Source organism: Crassostrea angulata, chromosome 2, assembly GCF_025612915.1.
Source record: "Crassostrea angulata isolate pt1a10 chromosome 2, ASM2561291v2, whole genome shotgun sequence".
NCBI lineage: Eukaryota > Metazoa > Mollusca > Bivalvia > Ostreida > Ostreidae > Magallana > Magallana angulata.
In genome coordinates, this window is record NC_069112.1 from 12,292,874 (window position 1) to 12,317,154 (window position 24,281).

At 36.4% G+C, this 24,281-nt stretch overlaps 1 protein-coding gene and 4 pseudogenes across 1 annotated transcript; 4 read left to right on the forward strand and 1 right to left on the reverse strand.

Annotated features, from left to right (window-relative positions):
• Positions 1-1,520: 1,520 nt before the first annotated feature.
• Positions 1,521-3,352, forward strand: LOC128172089 (uncharacterized; annotated as a pseudogene).
• Positions 3,353-4,730: 1,378 nt separating this feature from the next.
• On the forward strand, positions 4,731-6,371 carry LOC128172090 (uncharacterized; annotated as a pseudogene).
• Positions 6,372-8,334: 1,963 nt separating this feature from the next.
• Positions 8,335-9,357, forward strand: LOC128173902 (uncharacterized protein F54H12.2-like). Its single transcript, XM_052839573.1, has one exon. The coding sequence runs from the start codon at positions 8,335-8,337 to the stop codon at positions 9,355-9,357; it is 1,023 nt and encodes a 340-aa protein (XP_052695533.1).
• A 6,877-nt stretch (positions 9,358-16,234) lies between these two features.
• LOC128172096 (mucin-2-like) lies at positions 16,235-20,972 on the reverse strand (annotated as a pseudogene).
• Positions 20,973-22,287: 1,315 nt separating this feature from the next.
• LOC128173903 (uncharacterized) lies at positions 22,288-23,493 on the forward strand (annotated as a pseudogene).
• Positions 23,494-24,281: the final 788 nt, after the last annotated feature.

Below are 24,281 nucleotides of genomic sequence, written 5' to 3' on the forward strand. Positions count from 1 at the left end.
TTGTATAATTTGTGAATATTTTATTCATATCCAATGCGATTTTAATAATGTTATGTTTTAAATTTGTAGATAAGTTATACTGTATATACGTTTTTAAAATAGAAAAAAAACACGAAAAAAGGGAATATTCAAATTCAACAATTACCACCTCGCCACGAACAAGATCAACAATTCAAGAATTTTACGAAATAGAAAATCTATTACGAAAAAAACAAATGAATGAAAAAACATATGTCAACGTTAAATGGGTCGGTTATCGCGAGACCACATGGGAGCCACAGGAACAAATACCACCTCTCCCTCTTCAAAATTTCTATAAAACACACACAAAGGCTGGGAAAAGACGTAAACGAAAATTCTTCAAATCTTATTAGTTTCCCTTCTTCACGTACTTTATAACTTCTCTGGTACTTTAGATCGCCCCTAAAACTTCTCAAAGTTACATTTGCCTACCATCAAAATTTTATCTTTCTAGATCTTTTCAGAATGTCTTTATTTTATACGTCAAACATTTTACATCAGTATTGCGCAGTACTGGTTTTTCGTATACAATTCATTCATTCTTACTTTGGCATCCTTTCTCAAAACTCCTCATTCTCTTTGTAGGCAACATGTTCAACTGAGTGTTGTTTTGTTTATGGATGACAGTAACAGTAACATAAGCAGATCAGGGTGTTAATAGGATTAACTATGGTGTCATCTTTGAACAACACGGGGAAATTACTCCAATACAAAATTGGAAGCATACATTTTACTTGCCTCTGTCAGACTTAATCGTCCAAGGAAAGCCACATACCAACATAACTAATTTGCCAAGTCCGTAAACACCACCTACGACATTCATTTGGATTCCCTTAAAGGGATAGCAACAAGCATATTAAACATTAAACAACTTCTTCCGGAACACGGCGCTCCAAAACCATCTAGACGAAAAAGATCATTTCTCCCCTTCTTCGGCGGACTTTCCAAAACTCTTTTCGGCACAGCAACTGTTGATGACGTAAACAACTTGAAGAGATCAATACAAAGAATCCAACGACAATATAACCTTATGCCCACAGCTTTTGAACACCAAATGGAACACTTCTCATCTTTCCTAACATCAGCTGATCAACGGCTTAATAATGCATTTAAAGCCGTGGGTACAAACCATCAGGAAATACAATTATTACACCAACAATTTAACTCATCTATTATAGAGGTAGAACAAATGCAGTTCATTTTAACATCATTACTATCTAGACAACTTAGATATTCAGCAAATTTAGAAGAACGCCTTAATATATTTTATTTTGGAGTACTGTCTTTGTTTCAAAACTCAATTTCTCTTTCTTTAATTCAAGTAGCAATTCTTCAAAATGTTATTAATAATGTTCAGGAACTGTTAATTGCTTCGAACAGTCCATTTTATTAGGTCGAGAAACATGTGGATTTTTATTACACCAAGGCAATTTGTTTTAAGACATGGTGAAACCATTTTCACAACAGTAAACTTTCCTATTTAAAGTTTTAGGAAACCAATGAAATTATTCAAAATATTATCATTTCCTTTTCCAATCAATAACTCATCCCATGCGTCACAACTCCTTAACTTACCATCACACTTTGCTATTCCACATGACAACTCCCCATTCACAACCTTAACACAAAACCATATTAATTCAGCAAATTTCTTCCATCATCATTACCTGCTTTCGGAAAGTTTAATTTACAAATCTATTTCACAGCTTAATTGTGTTTCCGGTCTTTATTTAGATGACAGACACACAATTCAAGTTGAATGCAATTTTCGTTTGCTTCTAGACCAAAACTTTACTAGCATTCGCCCACTCAATGATTCACATATTTTATTATACAACGCTTCCAAATTATCTTTACAGTGTAAAGCATCATACAAAGAACTTCCTCGTTGCTCCTTCTGTATTATCAACATTCCGTGTCACTGTAGAGTTAAATCGTCCTCAGAAACGATTATTCGTGGTTCACATGCATGTCACTCTTCACCTTCAAATCTAACTGCTATATATCCTGTTAACATAGCCCTTCTTCATAATTATTTTTCCTTTAATGTTTTATAAACTATTACCGCCAATTCAACGTTTCCTAAGCCTGTTAATGCAACTCTTCCTCAATTTAAAATTGTTGACCACAAATTTTCGTCATCAGTTGCCAATGATCAAAAGCTTCATCTTAATTTACGAAAAGCAATCCAACTTACGAAAAAGGATCAAATTATATTTAAGCAACTTTCCGATACAACATTGGACGACAACCTATTTCCTGAGACAGTCCTTACTAACCAAATGATTTTTTCTATAACAGCTTTAGTTTTGTCAACCTTACTCCATTTCTTCTCCGTATACCTCTTCTATAAACTTCGTTTTGTTGTAATACCACTGGTTTTAGCTGCCAAACCATCTCATGCACTACCTGTTGATTTGCCATCGTTTCATTTCACCATCCCCTCTGAAATAACTACTACCGAAACACCTAGCATTTCTGTACCAATTACAGATCATGCATGCTACTCTACACATATTCTTGTTGTTATCATTGTCGTTATTCTTGCCTTCCTTATCTACAGATCATATAAACGTAAAACAAAATCTGCAATCTATCTCGAGTTCAACACTCCTTCTAGGACCCTTTTATGTAAAGTAATGGCCCTACCATCTTCATGTACAGTAGATTGTCATTTTACAGGCACAGTATATTTAGACACAGTCAGTGTGTCTGGTTACATTCGACCTACTTTACCTATTGACTGGGGTGATTTCAAAGTCCATCATAACTCTTTTTCCGTTCCAATTTCACCTCCAGCTACTGTATCAATAAATACATATCAGGCTTATATTCTAGGAAAAAATTTCTTAACTCAATTTATGTTGTCACCACGGTTGATCCACTAAGGTTACTTGACTAATCTGAACATTTGTGACGCTTCATGTCTCCACAAACCATCAAATAACTCCATATACCCAAGTTTGTCGAAGAAAATAGAATATTGTGTTTGAACATTTACAACCGCTAATAAAACTTTTCTTTGCATATATATTGCGTTTAATTTATATAATGCCTCTTATTTTTGCATTTCTCCTACATTGTCGTTCAAACGTTTTAAGTGTTTTATTTAATGGTGTATATTTTTTTTCGCATATCGTCAGGTTCATTCAATGTTTTGTATTACTTAATCTATCTCCATACTATAGCCGTGGTTACCAAATATCGAAGGACTTGTCAATTTCAAACGGAAGCGTTGCAGCAGAATCATTAACGTACATTATCGTGGCTTCCAATGACTTATTTCCAATGGACAATACGTTTATATAATAAACTACATGTGTGTCAAGAACTGTGCGATAAGTAGTAAGGTATATAGTCTGCGGTCAGTGTGGGGTCAGTGACGTCACGACCCATCCCATCAGTGTGGGTCAATGACCTTACAACCATGAACCTGTCTGGGGTCAAAAATCGTCTAGGGTCACCCATCCCATAAAGCAGTCTGGGGTCACCCATCAGCGTGATAAATCCGTCTGGGGTCACCCATCCCATAAAGCAGTCTGGGGTCACCCATCAGCGTCTGGGGCCACCCATCCTATAAATTCTGGGATCAGAATCCGTCTATATAAGAGAGTTGTATTATTAAACATCTAAAATAAACAATAATGGAAGAATACATGACAAATGAAAACGATTTAACACAAACAGAAAAAAATCTTAGAAATTTCTTGCAAAATGGAGCTGCTGTTAAAAAACTGATTGATGAATATATATCGAATAATGAGAACTCTATAACTTGTGATTTTTGTAAAAAACAGTACTATTTAAGAACAAAATGGTACATGAGAAACATTGTCTCGTGAGATTGGCCCTGGAATCCAGAAAGGATCCCACAAAAATGTCTACATTTTGTTTGCGTGCAGATGGTTTTGAAAAAGAGTCTTTGAAAGAAATGACCGACTTTGCAGAGGTCCTTAAAATCACCATGGCTGACCGTGTACCTAAAGAAATAATGGAACATGCTCTTTCAAAGTCAATTGATGAAAGTTATAACAATGGTACGATGGAGTTCTTATGTCCAGATGGAATATGGCGATCACGAGATCAGGTTGAGAAAAAAGAATGGTACTTGTATGAACTGAGATCTCTCTTTCAAAGTCGTTGGGAAGTCAAGTGCTGTAAATATTGTTGAAGATAATTGAACTAAGTATAATATTAACGATGGAAAAGAAAATCAAATTTGATGATAATGTGTGCACATATTTGATTCCATTAGAAGACAGAAAAGGAATATGGATGCAATATGCAATAGACAGAGCCCATTTTAAGAGAAGAATTGAAAAGGCCGAAGAATCTCTAGCACCAGTACTACGTAAAAAACTAATCGAATATAAGTTGAATACGACCAATATAGTCTAGCATCGGGGTTTTACTATTAACAAAAGTCTGCAGTCAAAAATGTCTGGGGTCATTTTAATTAAAGATGTATACTGTTGATTAAGTCTAGAATCAGGACTTTACTATTAAAAATGTCTGCAGTCAAAAAATGTCTAGGGTCATTTTTTATCACGCAAAATTTATGTCTGCGGTCAATTAAATCACGTGTTATTTTTGGTATAAAAACGTCGCATTTTTATGTGACTTTCATCAGATCTAAGCTACACTTAGAAGAACCAACATCTCTCTCTCTCTCTCTCTCTCTCTCTCTCTCTCTCTTTATAAAACAAAATATGGAGAAAAGGCACCAAGACATTATCAAGGCGAACTACTCTACTTTAGTGCAAAACATAACGACCTCATCGGTTGCCGGACATCTATTTGCTTCCAACATTATTACCGATGAAATGCGGCAGCAGATTGAAGCTGAAAAAACCAGCTATGATCGAAATAGAAAACTATTAAGCATCATTCTACGGAGAGGTCCGAGAGCTTTTACAGGTCTCAGGATGGCACTCCTGAAAGCCAATCAAAGAGACTTGTTTAAGCTTCTTTTACCTGAAGATAATACTGTATCTGAATACGACAAAAAGTTAGCCATGGCCAGATCACTAGTTCACGATACGACAGAAACATCTGTTGGTGTCAACCAGCCAAAGACCTACCGTACAGAACGACAAAAATCTCAAGAGGAACGATGCAGAATCAGCCTGGATGACTTCAGTGACATTTTCCTGACAGCCGTTCCTTTCAAAAATAAGATCAATATTCACATTCGTCACTTCACGAGTCCAACGGTCGCTATATCGCAACAAAGAAAGGGGTTACGTTTTCACTTCCTCGATGGGTGATGTTTGAATCTCTGCTCCCGGATATAGAAAGATGTATGCAGAACAAAGAGAACAATTGTGAAATGAAGTGGCACATTGGAGGTGGAGTGTACGTCTCCATTAACCCTGGATATTCAACAGTGGACATCAGACACTTTTGGAAGCCAGAAGATGCTGTCAAACCGGTACCAACAAGAAAGGGTGTGACCCTAAACAGACAAAAACTGAGTAGATTGCTTCAAGCTACCCAGGAATTAAGAGAATGTGTCCCAGAGCTAAATGATACAGATCTGTGCGCATTCAGTGAATCACATCAAAACCAGCTTGGGATGTTAAATTGCCCAGAATGCACTCCCTTCGGATACGAACCTCAGGAAGTTAATACGTCCATGGAATGCAATGACGGTGACTCACAAGAAACATTGATAATCGAATGTGACACTGACTAAACCAATGATATTGTATGATGTGTATCTATGAAAATATTGTTTTAATAACATATTCGCGAGTACAATCGTATTTGTGCAAACAATTATTGACCCTCTGAATAAAATCATATATATTGTATATTTATAAATGACTCCTGTTTTCATTTTATTATTAAATACTAGCTAAAAACAAGAATTAATCAGTATGACTCAGGATGGCAAAGAACACAGACTATCTAAAAAAAATATATTATACTCCTGGAAATCCCGGGGCATTTGCAGGACCAGAAAAACTTTACCAAGCTGTAAAAAAGGAGGGAAAATATAAAATTGGAAGAGTGAGGATAAGACAGTTTTTAAACAATGAAGACCCTTACAGTTTAATGAAACCTATCCGACGCACATTTCCTCGTTCAAGGGTCGTGGTGGACACCATTGACTCGATGTGGGACGGAGATTTAGCTGACGTTAGCAACATTTCTTCCCATAATGACGGATATAAATTTTTGCTAGTGTTAATCGATATATTTAGTCGCTTTCTGTTCTTAATACCACTGAAAAATAAACAACATCAAAGTATAACTGATGGTTTTAAATTGGTTTTTCAAAGTGGACGCAAACCAAATACGATTAGAACAGACAAAGGAAGCGAATTTAAAAATCGCTGGGTGAAAGCGTTTTTTAAAAAAGAGGGAATTCACACCATATACACTCAAAATGAAACTAAAGCAAATTATGCGGAGAGAGTTATCAGGACAATGAAAAACCTGATGTACCGTTATTTTCTTAAAAACAGAACTTATCGATATGTTGATGTTTTACAAGATTTAGTGAGTAGTTATAACCAAAGACCTCACAGATCGTTAGGAGAACGAGCACCTTCAACTGTCAATAAGGAAAATGCGGATGAAATAAGACTAGTTACTTATCTCACAACCAGAAAACAAAGACCTAAGGCGAAAGTCAGTATGAAAACCCCGTTGAAGTCAATGGATACAAAATTAAGAAACAAGCCTAAGTTTAAATACAAAATTGGAGACAATGTACGCATCTCACAACTGAAACATCCTTTCCAAAGAGATTATCAACAAAAAAGGACAGAGGAGTATTTTAAAGTGACCCAGAGATACAAAAGAGACGGAATCCCTGTGTATAAGGTGAAGGATTTAACTGATGAACAAATTGAGGGTACATTTTATCAATCAGAACTTCAAAAAGTCGTAAAGTCAAGTGATGTTTTGTACAGAGTTGAAAGGGTACTGAAAAGAAGAAAGCGTGGCGATAAAAAGGAAGTGCTTGTAAAATGGGACGGATGGCCTACTAAATTCAATTCCTGGATTCCGGAAAGTTCCCTGGAAAAAACTTAAAAGCAGTTGACTTTCAATATTCGGTATCAGTCAGGATGAGTCTACGAATGGTGTTGACGTCCACAGACAGCTCCGAATATTTTGACAATAAACCCAATTGTTTTCGAGTTCACTTGAATAAACAAATTCAATTGGATGGATACTGGACAGTTGCTTTAACAGAATTTACTACAGAGAGCTGGGATCCATCTAAGAAAACTTCCGATGTGTACATATGCTGTGACATATGTGAGGAAACCATTGTTGGTGGCAAGGACGTACCCCTCTTACGACGAGTTTTTCTTGGAGAAAAACAGGAAAACAACATCATCTACACGTTACCTTATTACCTTCCCGTAAAGATTGGTCAATTACAACAAATCTGTATATATATAACGGACAGAGCAGGCAACTTAGTGTCATTCTTAGACGGACCGGTGAGCGCTACACTTCACTTTAAGAAATTCCCTTACGTTTTATAATGAATAGTCAGACGTACATTAGTGACCCTAAAATCTGGGAAGCTTTTTATAAAAACATGGCAGAGAAAAAGTTCAATCCGTACAAATATAAACCCAAACAGATTGGAAGGGGTATGAGAAAACAAAAATCTTACGTAATTCCCATTAGACCTCATTCACTGTTAGAACCCGTTAACCCTATTCCTCAAGTGACACCTATGGCTGCGGTGGAAGAGAGAGCCAAATCAGAACATGTTAAAGACGTACAAGAAGGCGTTCCCTTTATCAAGGTCACCAATGGTATAAAAAGACCATCGCAGCACTCCTCTGTCATTCCTACTAAAAAATTGAAGACGTCAACATCGCACAAGAGGCGGAAGGACAAGAAAATCAATCTTGTGAAGAAAAAACCAGTCTCGAAAAAGAAAACAAACGGAAGATCTAAAAAGCGACATACATCTGGAGGAAAAAAGGCATCACAAAAGCCAAAAAAACTCTTTAAGATCGATAGATACAAGAACGTTTTTAAGCAGTGAAGATGGCCTTCTTAAGCAGTGATAATAAAGACATAGCCCAACCAATGGAACTTTCTCTCTTTGCATCACCCACTAATCAAGTAGCAGTCGAAAAAGTGTATTTTACTGAAGCCAGACCGATTTCCAGTATTGGAGTGTCAGATACCCCCATAGAAATAGTTGTATCTGGATCGGGAGCGGAATATATCGATTTAAAAAGAAGTCGATTGTATGTAAAAGCCAGAATTTTAAAAGCGGATGGCTCCTCATTAGCGACCGATGAGAAGACTGGAATTGTGAATCTACCATTGCAAAGCATGTTTTCTCAGATGGATGTCTACTTAAATAATAAGTTGGTTTCCTTTAATACGAATAATTATCCTTGGAAGGCATACCTGAAAACAGTCTTGTTTGGTGGAAGAGAGGAATTATCCTCCCAAAAGCAGTCCCAGTTGTTTTTTAAGGACGATGGAAATTTGGGTGACGCGAACGCCTACAATGGTGGCAATGCTGGACTAGTCCTGCGCTATGGCTATACACAGGAAAGTAAAGTATTTGAACTGGAGGGTAACCTGATGGAAGATATTTTTGACATCGACAAATACCTGATCAATGGTGTAGATATCTACATCAAGCTTTTTAGATCTAGTGCACCTTTTCTAATAATGTCGACACAGGACTCTCCGGCTTACAAAGTAGAATTACTAGATGTTGTATACAAAGTGGCCAAAGTGCGAGTCGATCCTGGTGTTCTATTGAATCACAGCAAGCAGATAGAATCTACCCCTGTAAAATACACCATCGCAAGAAATGAATTAAAAATGAACACCATTCCTAAAGGATCTACTGAATTTTACTGGGACAACATTTTTCCTCAGGCAGTACCCGACCGCATCGTTGTAGGATTGGTAGATCAGAAAGCTGTAAATGGGGATTACACAACCAATCCGTTCAATTTCGAGCATTTTGGTGTAACGGATGTAGGAATATACGTAAACGGAGAAAGCGTCCCAGGAAGACCCTTAAAAACAGAATTCACGACAGGGCAATATTCATCAGCATATGCTCGACTGTTTGAGGCCTCTGGAAAATGGAGTCAAGACGCCGGTCTAGTAATTACTCGAGACAACTTTGGAAGTGGATATTCTCTGTTCGTCTTTACCATAGATCCATGTGGTTTTGGTGAAGAATATTTAAACCTGATTCGAAGAGGAAACACCAGACTCGAACTCAAGTTCAAACAAGCAACAGCAAAAGCTGCCAACGTTTTGGTGTTTGCCACCTTTTCCTCTCTACTAGAAGTGGACAAGTCCCGGGACATCAATTACATTCAACCATGAATTCAAAACAGCTCCTCGATTTCGTGCACAATGAACCTGTCCTAAAACGATTTGTAAAAGGAGTATATGCCAGTAATACTTTACCGGAAGTCGTGACGCATTACCCTTGTGCCTTCATCATCAATACGCAACCTTTGCCATTTCCAGGAGAGCATTGGGTCGCTGTAATCATACACAGTTCCTCGGAGGCCGACTTTTTCGATAGTCTAGGGAAACCACCTGGGAATTACCAAGAGATTGAGAACTTTATTTATAAGAATAGTGAATACTGTAACTTTAAATGTAAACGACTTCAACCTTCCTATTCAGATTTGTGTGGGCTTTACGTACTTGTGTTTTTAATATCTAGATTGTGTCTTAAAATGTCTTTGCCACGTGTTTATACTTTATTTTCTAAAAGCATTCAATTAAATGATGATTTTGTACATAGTTTCATACATGAATTCTTGTTTCAATAAACATTATATACGACATGGATGAGTTCTTATAAATATTCGTTCAGTTCATTAGAGAATCAGTAGAGGAAAGGGAAACATGGCAACACAGAGCGAATGGTGGAAAACAAAATCCTTACTACCATTTTCAGCACCCACCACAATTTTAATTTGTGGTAGTACACAAAGTGGAAAGACACATTTCACTAAACGACTCTTGCAAAATGCAGATGGCATGTTTTCCACTTCTGTAGATAAAATCATCTATGCTTATTCTGAATATCAACCCATGTTTGACGAAATGATGGCAAACATACCGAGATTTATTCTTCATCAAGGGTTACCCTCCAAGGAAGACATAGAGCAGTATACAGAGGGTGTAAACCACACGATAGTGGTATTAGACGATCTTATGCTGCAAGTTGCGCAATCTCAAGATTGTGTACATCTATTTACTGTGACGTCTCATCACCGTAACGTTACCACCGTGATGCTATCTCAAAATTTGTACCCTCCTGGTAAATATGCCAGGACCATATCCTTGAACTGTCTAAATGTGATTTTATTCAAGAATTACCGTGATTCTCGCCAGATCATCACCTTCGGATCACAAATATTACCAGGATGTGTACCATTTTTCAAAGCAGCATACGAAGCTGCAACACGTCCAAATTTTGGCTATTTGCATGTGTGTTTAGAACCTACCCAGAACAAAGAATATCAACTGCGATCTCATATTTTGCCTGGAGAGGACATGGTTATTTACCAACCCCTATAAATACATACACTTGATCATTTTTGCTCATATTGCAAAAATGAATCGAAGAATACGGAAGCAGAAAGCATTTATACGCTTTATGCTAAGTACAAACAGTTCTCAACAGAAAATGATTGTAAAGTCTTTGACCAGTGAACAATACGATGTTATCTGTGAAATAGCCCTAAATATCTACACGGGAACATTTCCTCTCACAAAGAACGATATAAATAAATTGAAACCTTACCAATCGTACATTCGGTCCCTTGGATCAAGAGAAGTCAGTACGAAAACGAAACGTGGGATTTTATTGAAACATCTACCATTAGTTTCGCTGTTATTGAAACCTATTGTACATCATATCGACAAATATGGCGAGAGAAATGATACTAGTACCTAAATTAAAATACGAACATCTTCTTAAAAAAATCGAGGACAAAGAAGAGCCTGTTAAACCAGACACAATGAATGACAGTAAGGATGAAAAACAAATGCCTGAAAAGACATTAACCGATACAACACCGAGTGAATCAATCAACGACACCTCACAGACAGGGAGTGGTTACGTCAGCAGAACTCAAACAATAGGAAAACCCCCTGGTTTAACCATGAAACGACGCAAGAAACAAGTTCCCTGGCTTACGTACTGAGTGTTAAATTGAAAGAAAGAAAAAGACTCCTTTTATGATAACATTTTATTGTATATACTGTAATGATGTAATCAAAAACATTGAACTGAAATGTGAATATCATAATAAATTCGGGTAAACTGTGCAGTTTTATTTTCATACTTTTTCTTTCAATGAAATCCAAATGGCAGCGTATCTAAATTGGGCAGAATTCTTCTTTTAGTGTATACCATTTGATAATGTTTGGTTTCTACCCGGTTTAACAACTTTCTTTTCCGACTGTCCCTGGATATTTTACATGGGTTAATAATTTCGATTTGTTTATCTTGCCCTGTGCAAATTAATGATTTAATAGCTTCAAAATTGATCATTTTAGAGTTGGTCCAATTTAATGTAAACCCTCGAACTTTACATTCTTCCTTGCCCGAGAGTGTGCGATAGGCATAATTTTTGGGGCCCCCAGATACGAATTCCACTATGTGACCGTCTTCTGGTTTGATCTCGTTGGTTAATTCCCCTAAATAATTTCCAATAGGCAGATAATGCAAGTCATCCGACTTTTGTGTTTTGAAAATAACACTATCTGTGTCGAAATACAAAACGTTTTCCCCTAATCTATCTAATACACTATAAAGTCGCAGCCGCGCATGTGCAGTAGTAAAACTTGCTAGAAATATGTTTGTTTTGCAATCCGGGGGCATGAACATGGGATGGTTACTCCACTCAAATTGAAGAGTGTCCCTAGAAACAATGTGAAAATTGTGAGGGACTTTTGTGGGATCTGACAGAATTTGAAAAAACTTATCAGTTTCGGATTCGTGAAAGAACAAGGATTGTTTCATGCTTAGCCTCTGACCAAACTTTCCCCAAAAACTATTGAGGCAGAGTTTGGCTAAACAGCGCAGACCTGGATTCGTCTGAATTTTTTCATACTCTAAATCTATACCCTCATTTTCTTTATATCGTCGAATGTAATTCCGTTTCGACTCTTCAGTGTCACACTCGGGAGGAAATCCCGATGCCTCTTGTTTGATTTTTAGGAACGTGTTGACGTAGTTTGCAAACAAACCCCCCTCACCAGACAAAGGGTCATATTGGGACGATTGCTCAAAATGATAGATTTCATAAATTTGTAAAATTTTGTACCCTTTTTGCAATGCCATTTGGATTTCGGGGGTACACCATGTACCTATAATAGCTCTTTCCTCTATAGAACAGACACAATCATGCTGATTTTCATTGTCCGCACACGTTCGGCACAACGGAAACTTCAGTTTTCCTTGGGATCGATATGGAAGCACGGGGTGGTACAAATTACTAGGAGGAAGAACTTTGATTTTGGCAAGACCGAAATAACTTGACATGTCCTCAAAATCATCCGTGATGATGGTCGGGTGACCCACGGGATAACGACAATATTTATTCGTCCAAGGGTAGAGACTCGTGAAATCGTAATACTGAATCTTTTCGTCCTCTTGAGCTTTATAATGTAGTTTTATGGCATTTGTGCGACCGCCAAAAAAACTTTCACGAGGGTCCAGTCTGTCTTGCAAATCCAACGTAGAGACAAAGTGTTGCAATTCTGTGTTTTTTGTCAGTTGATATCGAAACTGGTGCTCCCATACGACGACTAGCCTGTATCCACGCTCTTTGAGTTCTCGTTCTCGCTTTTTGGTCATTTTGAAGAGTTCGTCCAACGTTTGGTTTGTCGCCGGGTGTTTGACATCTGATCGGTCCTGCTGGAAGCAATCCGGACATCCATTGTACACACAACCTACAAACACAAATGTATAAATCATGTTTTTAAAAACAGATTCGCCGCCGCCGCCGCCCCCCCCCCCCCCTCCCCTCCGTTAGGGAAAAGGAAGGGGCAAATTCAGAACCAACATTTTTCCACAGTAAAATGTTTTACCATAGAATTCGTAGATGGTGTCTTTCCCCTGAGGATTCTCGGCAAAACCGTAGCATCGATAATTGGTGTCTGGTACATGGTATTCTCCTCCATTCAGAGCATGACGGATGTGTACAGGTGTACCTCGTTGTCGACTTCGTTGCATGATCCATTCTAACCATTGAATAGATATTTTACTGTAATTGTCCTTGCTGACATATCCTTGGGAAGGTACGACCGCAATGGGACTCGTTAGTCGTTGTTTTCCCACTTCCGTATTCTCCTCCTTTTCCAGGTCACTGAGCGCAATCCAATCTTCATCAAGCCGAACCCCTTGTACCCCTTCAAACTTGTCCAACGCATGCCAGGTAGACGTCTGGTCTTTTGTGATTTCTACTTCGGTGTTGTGTTTCAAAAATAAAGTTTTATATATACCCATGCAAACACTTGCGATGGTTACGTAATCAAAGGGGTCTACACCATCTTTGATGGTCGTAGAAATGGTTCCATCGGGTCGAACGTTTGACGTTTCTGTCGTCGTGGCTTGAAGGACAGTATTTCGAAACGCCATACAACCCCTTCTTAAGATGTCAACGTCCGAGCGACAGTATTTTAACATCTCTTCTTGAAAGTTAAATATTTCCGAACTCTTACTTGCATGCCACGTGACCAATTTTTTCCTCTCTCCCGACGACATGAAATTGTATCCGTAGTCTTCTAGAGCAGGATAGGGACCCACGTAATTTTGATGTTCCTTCGTATTAAAAAAATGAGGAAAGTATCCCTTGCTAAGTTCCTCTAGACCAAACGCTTCCGGAATCTTTGCTAATTTCATGGGAAGGAAATTTAACGAATCCAAGAATGTGAGATTGAGTTTCTTGGCGATATGCATGTACATTATTTTGGATCCGTTGTAAATGATTTTATCTGGTCGAATCGAATGTCGGTCAATGAGTACATCTAATATCGGATACAAGTCGAAACTCTTGGCGTTGTGGGCGATTAAAATCGTGTTCTTAACGTGTGGCTGAGTAATGTAGGCACAAAACTGCTGTGCAGCGTTTTCGCCGCAAAAGATCAGTTCTCGGTGACCGCAAGTATCTGGACAGCGAGGGCGAACGAATTTTGATTTTTTCATTTGAGAGCATCTTGCGCAGCGCGCACCACAGTGGCTACATTTTGAATCTTTTTTCAATTCTTTTTTTTCACACGAGGGGCAAGAAGTCTGTAATACCGTAAAATTGACTTTATGAAGGTGTAGTCCGCAAGACGGATCTTTACAATTTAGGCACAATCTGCAGCTTGCACACTGCCGATCTTTCTTGGCACATTCTCGACATCTGATGCAAGAGGGGGTATAGCCTTGATCGCATTCAAAAATGTCATCCTGACGAGTCTCAAAATCGTAAAAGATGAATTTCTTCTCCGCTTTTTCTGGATCCGTATTGTATGCCTTTTGATAACAAAGATGTGTCCCTACATGGTATTCGGAACAACTGGAACACTGCCACTCGCCGCATACATGGAGCTGAGGGTTGCGTTTAGCCGTTGCCAGTTTAACGCGACATTTCTTACACTGATACCACAATTCACATGCAGGGGGAACCTTGTTTTTGTGCACCATTTTACCGACTTTGTGTCTCTCGAAGCAGGCTAGTGAACGACAGACTCGACCGCAGGATAGACATCCTACCTGCAATTCGGACTCGGAACAGTTATCGTGTAGACATACGTCACAGGAAGTCGCACAAGAATGTGCACTTTTGGTTTTGTAAGGTTTCAAACACGTATGGCAAAAATAAGCAGCATTGAAAAAGCCCTGGATGTTTCCAATACCATGCCAATGTTTCTCGTTTTCTGTTTCCACATGATATAAATAAAGACTTATTCTCTCTGTGTCCTCTTTTGCAACCCGGACGAATTTGTTTCCTACCCGAGACGACACTACATTGATATTCACATTCAGTAGGGTTTCGAAAGGTTCGATATCATTTAACCCTAGGTATCTGTCAAAAGGTACGCCTGCTTTGTTACATAGCCAAATTGCCATATCTGTCTGGCATTTCCTGCGCGATTTTTTGAGTAGATTACCGTAATAGTGTTTGGGAACGGTTCGGTGTTCAATCACGTGTTGCATTGTGGCGCAAGAGTCGTTTCCGGTCAAACGAGACCACGTCTCGGCATTAACCTTTTTACAGGTTTTCATGAAACAGAGACCTATGGCAATGGGTAAACAGAGATTGTTGTCATTTTCAACGTACAATACGGATTTCTTCTTATGAAGGGAATTGTTGGGCCCAAACAGTGACGTAACCGGTAACTTATTTCCACTCCAGCTCCCGCCCTTGGGCAAGTCGATAGATCCTACAGTGACGAGTAAATGTTCGTCCACGGGGATCGTTTCGTTCGAATTTAGCACCTTTGTAATCTCGGACATCACGGTATCTGCATTGAGCTTTTCCCACGATTGTAATGGGACGACAATGGAGTTGTTTAAATTAGGATGACTTAACACCACTCTGCCTAAATCAGCATCGTGACCCCTAGCCTGTGACAATACGTCATCGAACATGCCATGCAATTTGTCATAAATATCAATTAACTTATCTCCTCTCCATTGGTCATTGAATTTTACCTTGAAGGTCGTGTCACGGGCCAGTTTCGTTTTATAGGTTCGAGTTTCTTTTTTCCATATAAAATAAGGTTTTTCTGCTTCATCATCATCCCCACCGCCCAACTGAACGCTAGTTGATGACTGGTCATTGTCAGGCGATTGTCTTGGTCGCTTGGATGCAGGCTCCAGATCAAGGAGGAGCTCTTCCCATAAATGATCTATATGTTCGTTCCATTCAAGTTCCTTTATTCGGTTCTCGACCTCAATGTCACCGGTTAGACCATTGGCTGCAGCAAACAGATTGATAGTGTCGACATCAGTTAAGGAGTCCAGGATTTCTTTCAAGAGACTATTGTCTGTCATATCTTTAATTTAGAAATACACAACAATTAAAATAAATATTTAGTACGAAAGCTTCTTATTCTCAGTTTACTTTGTTAAGAAATGTTACCAATCAACCATCCTTTTTTTTTTTAAATTAAAAAAATAAGAAAAGCTACTTTATTTTTAGAAATAACTTTTAATCAAAACTGTTCAACAATCAAGTCTCTCTCTGGAGAAGGATGTAGTCTCATCCTACTACTAAAAATTATCTTAGTAACTTCATACTCATATAACTCACAACTGTGGGTTTTTTTTCCTGATATAACATTTATTTAGTAAAAAATATTGGTTTGTAAATAGAAAATTTTTACATATTAAATATTTACTCTATTTCTGTTTTAAAGTTTGAACCCATGATGAGTGAGTATACAGTTTCAGTTACAAGATAAGTGAGAAAAATTTGTGACATAATCATAGCCAATGATATAATATTGTCATAAAAGACTACAAAATCGTAAATCTCTATCTAAAATGGTAAGCTAACAAAATCCACAATTCAATCACAGTACTTGATATCAAATCACTCATAACTATTTAGTTAACAAGACTAGATTACACAAAAAAGTCAAAAAAATATTTCACAACCAGTAAAAAAAAAAAGGTGGACCCTTTGTCCAATGTTAACAATGTACACACAGTGTTTAAAAAACCACATATCGCAAAAAGCAAACTTTTCTATTTAGGAATGTACAAAATACTAGATCACCCTGGATCACAAAACACTTTAGAAATTAAAAAAAAAAATTGAGGTAAAAGTTTTCAGGTATATAATGTTGTCATAAAATTTTAATGCAACATAAAAATAAAAAAAATCCCTACATGCAGAAGCACACCTGGTCTTTTCCGAAAAACAAAAGAAAAAAAGAAACATGACTAGTCACAGAATCCCTCCTGTTACATTTCACTTTCCCGAAATAAAGAAATGTTACCAATCAACCATCCTTTTTTTTTTAATTAAAAAAAATAAGAAAAGCTACTTTATTTTTAAAAATAACTTTTAATCAAAACTGTTCAACAATCAAGTCTCTCTCTGGAGAAGGATGTAGTCTCATCCTACTACTAAAAATTATCTTAGTAACTTCATACTCATATAACTCACAGTTGTGGTTTTTTTTCCTGATATAACATTTATTTAGTAAAAAATATTGGTTTGTAAATAGAAAATGTTTACATATTAAATATTTACTCTATTTCTGTTTTAAAGTTTGAACCCATGATGAGTGAGTATACAGTTTCAGTTACAAGATAAGTGAGAAAAATTTGTGACATAATCACAGCCAATGATATAATATTGTCATAAAAGACTACAAAATCGTAAATCTCTATCTAAAATGGTAAGCTAACAAAATCCACAATTCAATCACAGTGCTTGATATCAAATCACTCATAACTATTTAGTTAACAAGACTAGATTACACAAAAAAGTCATAAAAATATTTCACAACCAGTAAAAAAAAAAATGTTGACCCTTTGTTCAATGTTAACAATGTACACCCAGTGTTTAAAAAACCACATATCGCAAAAAGCAAACTTTTCTATTTAGGAATGTACAAAATACTAGATCACCCTGGATCACAAAACACTTTAGAAATTTAAAAAAAAAATTGAGGTAAAAGTTTTCAGGTATATAATGTTGTCATAAAATTTTAATGCAACATAAAAATAAAAAAAATCCCTACATGCAGAAGCACACCTGGTCTTTTCCGAAAAACAAAAGAAAAAAAGAAACATGACTAGTCACAGAATCCCTCCTGTTACATTTCACTTCCCGAAATAATTTACATTTGACTTTCTTGAAATAATAGCTTCTTCTTGCTCTGCAACCTGGTATTCTTGCTGACGGGAGTGGAAGGACCAATTAAAGGTTTCAGGGTTGCAGGTGTAGAAGTATGTGGTGTTTCTGTTGGAGTGACAGGTGCAGAAGCAGTTGGTGGTGTAGTAGCTGGTGGTGCGGAAGGAGCAGCTGGTGGTGGTGTGGTAGGAGCAGGGGAGTCAATATCCGTCAATTGCATTGGTATGTCATGCATTCTTGTGTATCGAATTTTAATTGAAAGTCGAATTATGATGACCACAGACACTTTACAGCAAATCGTAACAATGATAGCCCATATCAGATAATCTACAAAACAAATGTAGTTCTCAAAAAACAAGATTTCTTCACATAATTTATGAAACACCATATACTTTACATGTGTTTTAGAAAAAAAATAATTTTACAAAATCTATTTTTTATTAGCGTACAATCTTGCATCAAAGTTTACTTCATCATAAAAATCATCATCATCAAATTCATCTTTTGACTTTGTACAAGGTCTTATAATTTCCTGAAGCTCATATTTTGATGGTAATTTGTTTTCCTTAACTATCTGATTTTTTCTAAACAACCATGAACTAAACTTTTTTTTTCTTTTCACATGTTTTCTTTTTTTCTTACATTTATCTACAAACATATTTTTTATTTTCTTTGTTTTAAATAAAAAGAGTAATAACAAATTAAGTGAACAAATGACAATGATATAGATGGATGAACCAGATATACCCTCTGCAAGATCTTCTTTTTCATCACCCATCATGTCGTGTGTTTGGGTCTTGGGGCTATCTGGAGTCGTTGTTCTTGCTATAATCCCAGACCAAGTCGTTTTCTCAACTGGTTCTGAAAAATACAAAAAAGTCATTCTGAACATTTCTTCAGACAATGTTCAAGAAAATATACTTGCCACGCATTGACTATACACAAACATCACGTGTTAAATACTTTTGAAATATCTTACCTCCATTACCTTCTTTAGAGAGATTCGGTGCGTGGGTCTCTGGGCTAGCTGGAGTCGATGTTCTTGTTGTAATCCCAGGCCGAGGCGTTTTCTCAACTGGTTCTGAAAAATAAAAAAAAAGTCATTCTGAACATTTCTTTCTTCTTTTAACCTTGACAACGTCAAGAAAGTGTACTTGCCACGCATTGACTATAAACAAACATCATGTGTTAAATACTTTTGAAATATCTTACCTCCATTACCTGTTTTAGAAAGATTCAGTGTTTGGATCTCTGGGCTAGCTGGAGTCTTTGTTCTTGTTGTAATCCCAGGCCAAGTCGTTTTCTCAACTGGTTCTGAAAAATAAACAAAGTCATTCTGAACATTTCTTTCTTCGTTAAACCTTGACAATGTTCAAGAAAGTGTACCTGCCACGCATTGACTATACACAAACATCATGTGTTAAATACTTTTGAAATATCTCACCTCCGTTACCTGTTTTAGAGAGATTCAGTGTCTGGGTCTCTGGGCTAGCTGGAGTCGTTGTTCTTGTTGTAATCTCAGGCCGAGTCGTTTTCTCAACTGGTTCTGAAAAATCAACAAAGTCATTCTGAACATTTCTTTCTTCTTTTTTACCCTGACAATGTTCAAGAAAGTGTACTTGCCACGCATTGACTAATCAGACTATACACAAACATCACGTGTTAAATACTTTTGAAATATCTTACCTCCATTACCTTCTTTAGAGATATTTAGTGTTTGGATCTCTGGGCTAGCTCGAATCGTTGTTTTTGTTGTAATCCCCGGTTGAGTCGTTTTCTCAACTGGTTCTGAAAAATTAACAAAGTCATTCTGAACATTTCTTTCTTCTTTTTACCTTGACAATGTTCAAGAAAGTGTACTTGCCACGCATTGACTATAAACAAACATCATGTGTTAAATACTTTTGAAATATCTTACCTCCATTACCTGTTTTAGAGAGATTCAGTGTCTGGGTCTCTGGGCTAGCTGGAGTCGTTGTTCTTGTTGTAATCCCAGGCCGAGTCGTTTTCTCAACTGGTTCTGAAAAATAAACAAAGTCATTCTGAACATTTCTTTCTTCTTTTCACCTTGACAATGTTCAAGAAAGTGTACTTGCCACGCATTGATTAATACACAAACATCACGTGTTAAATACTTTTGAAATATCTTACCTCCATTACCTGTTTTAGAGAGATTCAGTGTTTGGATCTCTGGGCTAGCTGGAATCGTTGTTCTTGTTGTAATTGGGATTTGTTTTGGCTCTGAAATTTAAAAATAGAATTAATGAAACATTCGGAATGCCTCTGATTTTCGAATTTATATTATGTCGAACCCGATCTTAATTTAAATATTGAGCGTCTGTTTGCAGTTATGTGTACTTTTTTAATGACCGATAAAAGATTAATTTACTAGTGATCATCTCTATACCAACATGAAAAAACAGATTGATGCAAATTTAATTACTTCAGTACTACTTGTCCAAAAAAAAGGGGGTAGGGGTGAGGTTCGTTATACATGTTATATGGGATATGTGCAAGATAACTTAATTGAAACTGAAAAATATAAGACTTACCACATTGTCCGTTTTTTTGGTCTAGCGGGTGAATTCGTACCGATGACATATTTCCAATTACGAATACAGAGTTCAGTCTACATGATGTCACAAAAACGTCTCGAACTTCTGACGCGTGCACCGTGATATTAATACAAGGCGAGTAACATGTCTTTACGATTCTGTTGGTACTCCTTGGCAATACAGCACCAAAAACCACAGGACATAAAACAATAGACATAAGGAACATCATCTTTACGGGTCTCTCCCCCATCTTTTCTCATCGCCTGCATGTGTGTAGTGCGTGAAACATATCCGCGCGAAAATTTGGTCACATGATCATTTCTCTCTCTCTCTCTCTCTCTCTTTCTCTCTCTCGTGGAAACCCTCATACAGTGATACACACATGATGACAGATATTGAGGCATGGTTTGGGTTAAAATAATGTGAAATATAGACTATCACTTTAACGAAGGAATTCATAAATTACATGTAAATGGTATTGATGACACACACTTAATTGTTTAATTATATTTATTAGTGTGTTGGATAAGGGTATCTTTTATTGCGCAAAACTTTAGTTGAATCTTTTTGAGATTGTGATTGACATACATGTTATAACAATTTACATGGAGTGTAATGCAACATATAACAGACATTGCCCGGTCTGTATGGAACGATTCTATCCGGGTATTGACTTCTCGTGACCTACATTAAATATGACATTCGTCACATTCATAGGTCTTTGCACCTGATTTGTAAAGAACTTTGTATTCTTGGAGATAACAAATGATGATACGTGTAATTATTAACCCATTTTAAACTTTATGCTTTTATATCACATCTACTCATGGAAAAAAATCAGATCATTTAATGTCTGTTTTTTCTACTTTTTAAAATATGTACTGTAAATATTAAGTCCTAAACTCTATCTAGGTATAATTCATTGTCCTCGGTATTGGATCACTGGAACACTGTGATAATTTTTTATTGTACTTGCAGTAATACTAGAGCACATTATCTTTCTAATGATATGTAACGCTTTAAAAGCAATAAGATACTAAAACTTTAATATGTCGATAATGTGTGAGAAATATTAAGTTATCATGATTATTTCGTCATACAGCTCTTATCACGTTTGATACGGAAACACTTGAAGCGCAGGTGCAATGACTCTAATTGCGCGTATTTTAAAAACCCCGTTTTAGGTACAAACACGTAAGAAAAGAGACGCTCTAAACAAATTCTTTTGTTTTTCACTCCCATCCCTTTACCACCCACAAAAATCATGCATACCCCCAATAGTCTACCCTCGGGTATAAATAGGTAGGGTGAATTTGACAAAAGCTACTGAGTTATAGACCTCAAACTTAAAAGCGTAGCAACCATGGCTGAAGAATTCTTCAAGTTTCAGTGAGTATTTAAATTAATTTTTCAAATAGGAGAAAAAACCCCGATCTCTCGGACTATATTTTGAAATGGTACAATTTAACTCTTTTTTATGAAAGTTTTAATTTTTTTTTTGATTTTTTAAAAATTTACTATAACGTAATACATGTACAAATTTCAGAGTTTTTTTCAATTTTATTTTCAAAATACACGTCTTGAACTTAATATGTGTATAACGAATAAAGATCTGCGTGTCTTCAATTAATTAGCATACTTAAGAGAGCTATAAACCCAACTTATTAGAAACATTTTTGACTTATTGAGAAGTATTTTATGTATAGGTGTACATACATGTAATGATTAAACATAATTTTTATGAGAAGGTCGTATTTTTCTCCATGAATAATGTTAAAAGACAGCGAATTATTTGGGAGAAAAGCTCTGTTGTTCGGTACATTACAACTAAAGTTTTAAACGTCTTGTTGGTCTTGTTGTGTTTCAGTAAAACAATGAAATTTATCTCAAGTTATGTCATGACGTATTTTTTTTTCTACATTTGACAAGAACAGCGTTTATTGCTCTCTTAGTTATGTAGAGTTATCTTTCTTGGGTCGTAAAGCATCATTCTGTCTCTCCAGGGAATCTGACATGTACCCATGTACATCTTCCCCCTCAAGATCTTATGGCGATTTTGAGGAAGAATGGATCAAACTAGGAGAGGAGTCGTATGTAGGGATCTTTGAGTCAGGGTAAATTGATTTCTGGGTTTTTTTTTATTGGAAGTTTGTATAAAAAATCATTAAGGTTTTAAAATAAATAAAATATTTTCAAAAAATCTTTATAAATACAGAAATTCTCCAGATGACCCTTACGAGCCCAAAGTTAAAACTGGAGTAAAAAGGAAAATAAGTGAGTCTGAAGACTCGCTTATTCTGACCCGGAGGTATTTTTTTTTCATGCATTATTATCTTTTCTAAAGTCGTATTAAGCAAAACTTATTTTATAATTTTAAATTTTTTTTCTTAACATACTTTCACTTCTTTCTATAATCCTAATTATGTTTCCCCCCTCAGAAAAATGAGCAAAACCACAGAAGAAAATGACGATGTGTTCCCTTTTAAAAACCAAGAAATTGAGAAAGAAGACATCGTTTTAACGAAATTTAGGTAAAAGAAATTCATAAAAATATTTTAAAATTTGTGCATGTTAAAGACAATGAAATCTGAAATGCTAACTATTACAAAAAAAAATCCAGACATTTCTGTTTTACACGTATATTCACAAACTTTAATTACAGGAGGGACAACCCAACAAAATATAAAGCCTTGGAAGGCAGATTTTTGGGAAATAGCCCCGCATCTCCCATCTCTATTGCATCCAGCCCCCCTGCATCGCCCAAAAACTGCAACATGCCATCCAACCCACCCTTGCCAATCTATAGCCCATCATCGCCCAGCGACGTGTCATCCAACACTGCATTGCAAATCAGCGTACCAGAATTGAACTCGATCTCCAACCTTCCAACACCTGATCACAACTTAACACCATCCAGAAATACAACAGTGCCCCAAACAACTCCCGCGCAAACCTCTGGGCAGTATCCACTCAAGGCGGAGCTAAGCGCTCTCTGCGAACTCGTGGATTCAGTTCGTGTGGACCTTTTACAAACCTCGATGATTGTTAACTACATTCAGGATTTTTTTGAAATCTTATAATTAAAATGTTCAAAAAGTGAAGCTTCCTAGCTCTAAGTGAACTATTTTATAATATATGTAATTTAGAACTTGCTGATTTCAGTTTTATTTGTACCCATATTAAGAAATGATATCAAATGTTTAAAATGAAAACTATTTCAAAGCCTACGTTTTAAACGTCGTTTGTAGATTAAAAAATTGTGTCTTTGGTTTTGTATTGAGATGTATGTAATGAATATTAAATATTTTTGATGATACCTATGTTTCTTTTATTCATTTAAGGAGGCTGGGGGGTTGTTAGCTTAAAATTTTAATTAACGATCAAATTTAGCTGAAAAATTTAGATATGGTCTATATATTTGTCAACAATTATTAGATGAAGAAAAATTTTAAGTTTGAAATTTTACCAATTTCTATATCTTTATATGGAGCACTTCATTTATAAAAAAAATAAAAATGCTGCCACACCCCAGCCTCGTTAAAATAAGGATTATTTGTATAAAATGTATCTGGGGAAAACATATTGGGTTCGAAGGAAAAGAGTTAATTTAAGTAAAAAGAATATAATTACTTATACAGCTTTTGTTTAAACAATATTTTATTATGTAAAAAAAAAATATCACATAATAGGATTGGGCAGCAGGCAATCTGCCTATTTGAGCCCTCTCCTTACTTATACAGCTGTCTTGTATACCGGTATATCAAAGCGTTCTCTTCCTTTTTTGAATTGGATTATCTTGTCCTCGATTAAAACCAAAGTATTTCATTTTCGCAATATGAGAAATTGAATGAAACTTCGAGTTTATATA

Coding starts and splice junctions, on each gene's coding strand:
- LOC128173902 (XM_052839573.1), top strand. CDS start 8,335: ATGTTTTCTCAGATGGATGTCTACTTAAATAATAAGTTGGTTTCCTTT.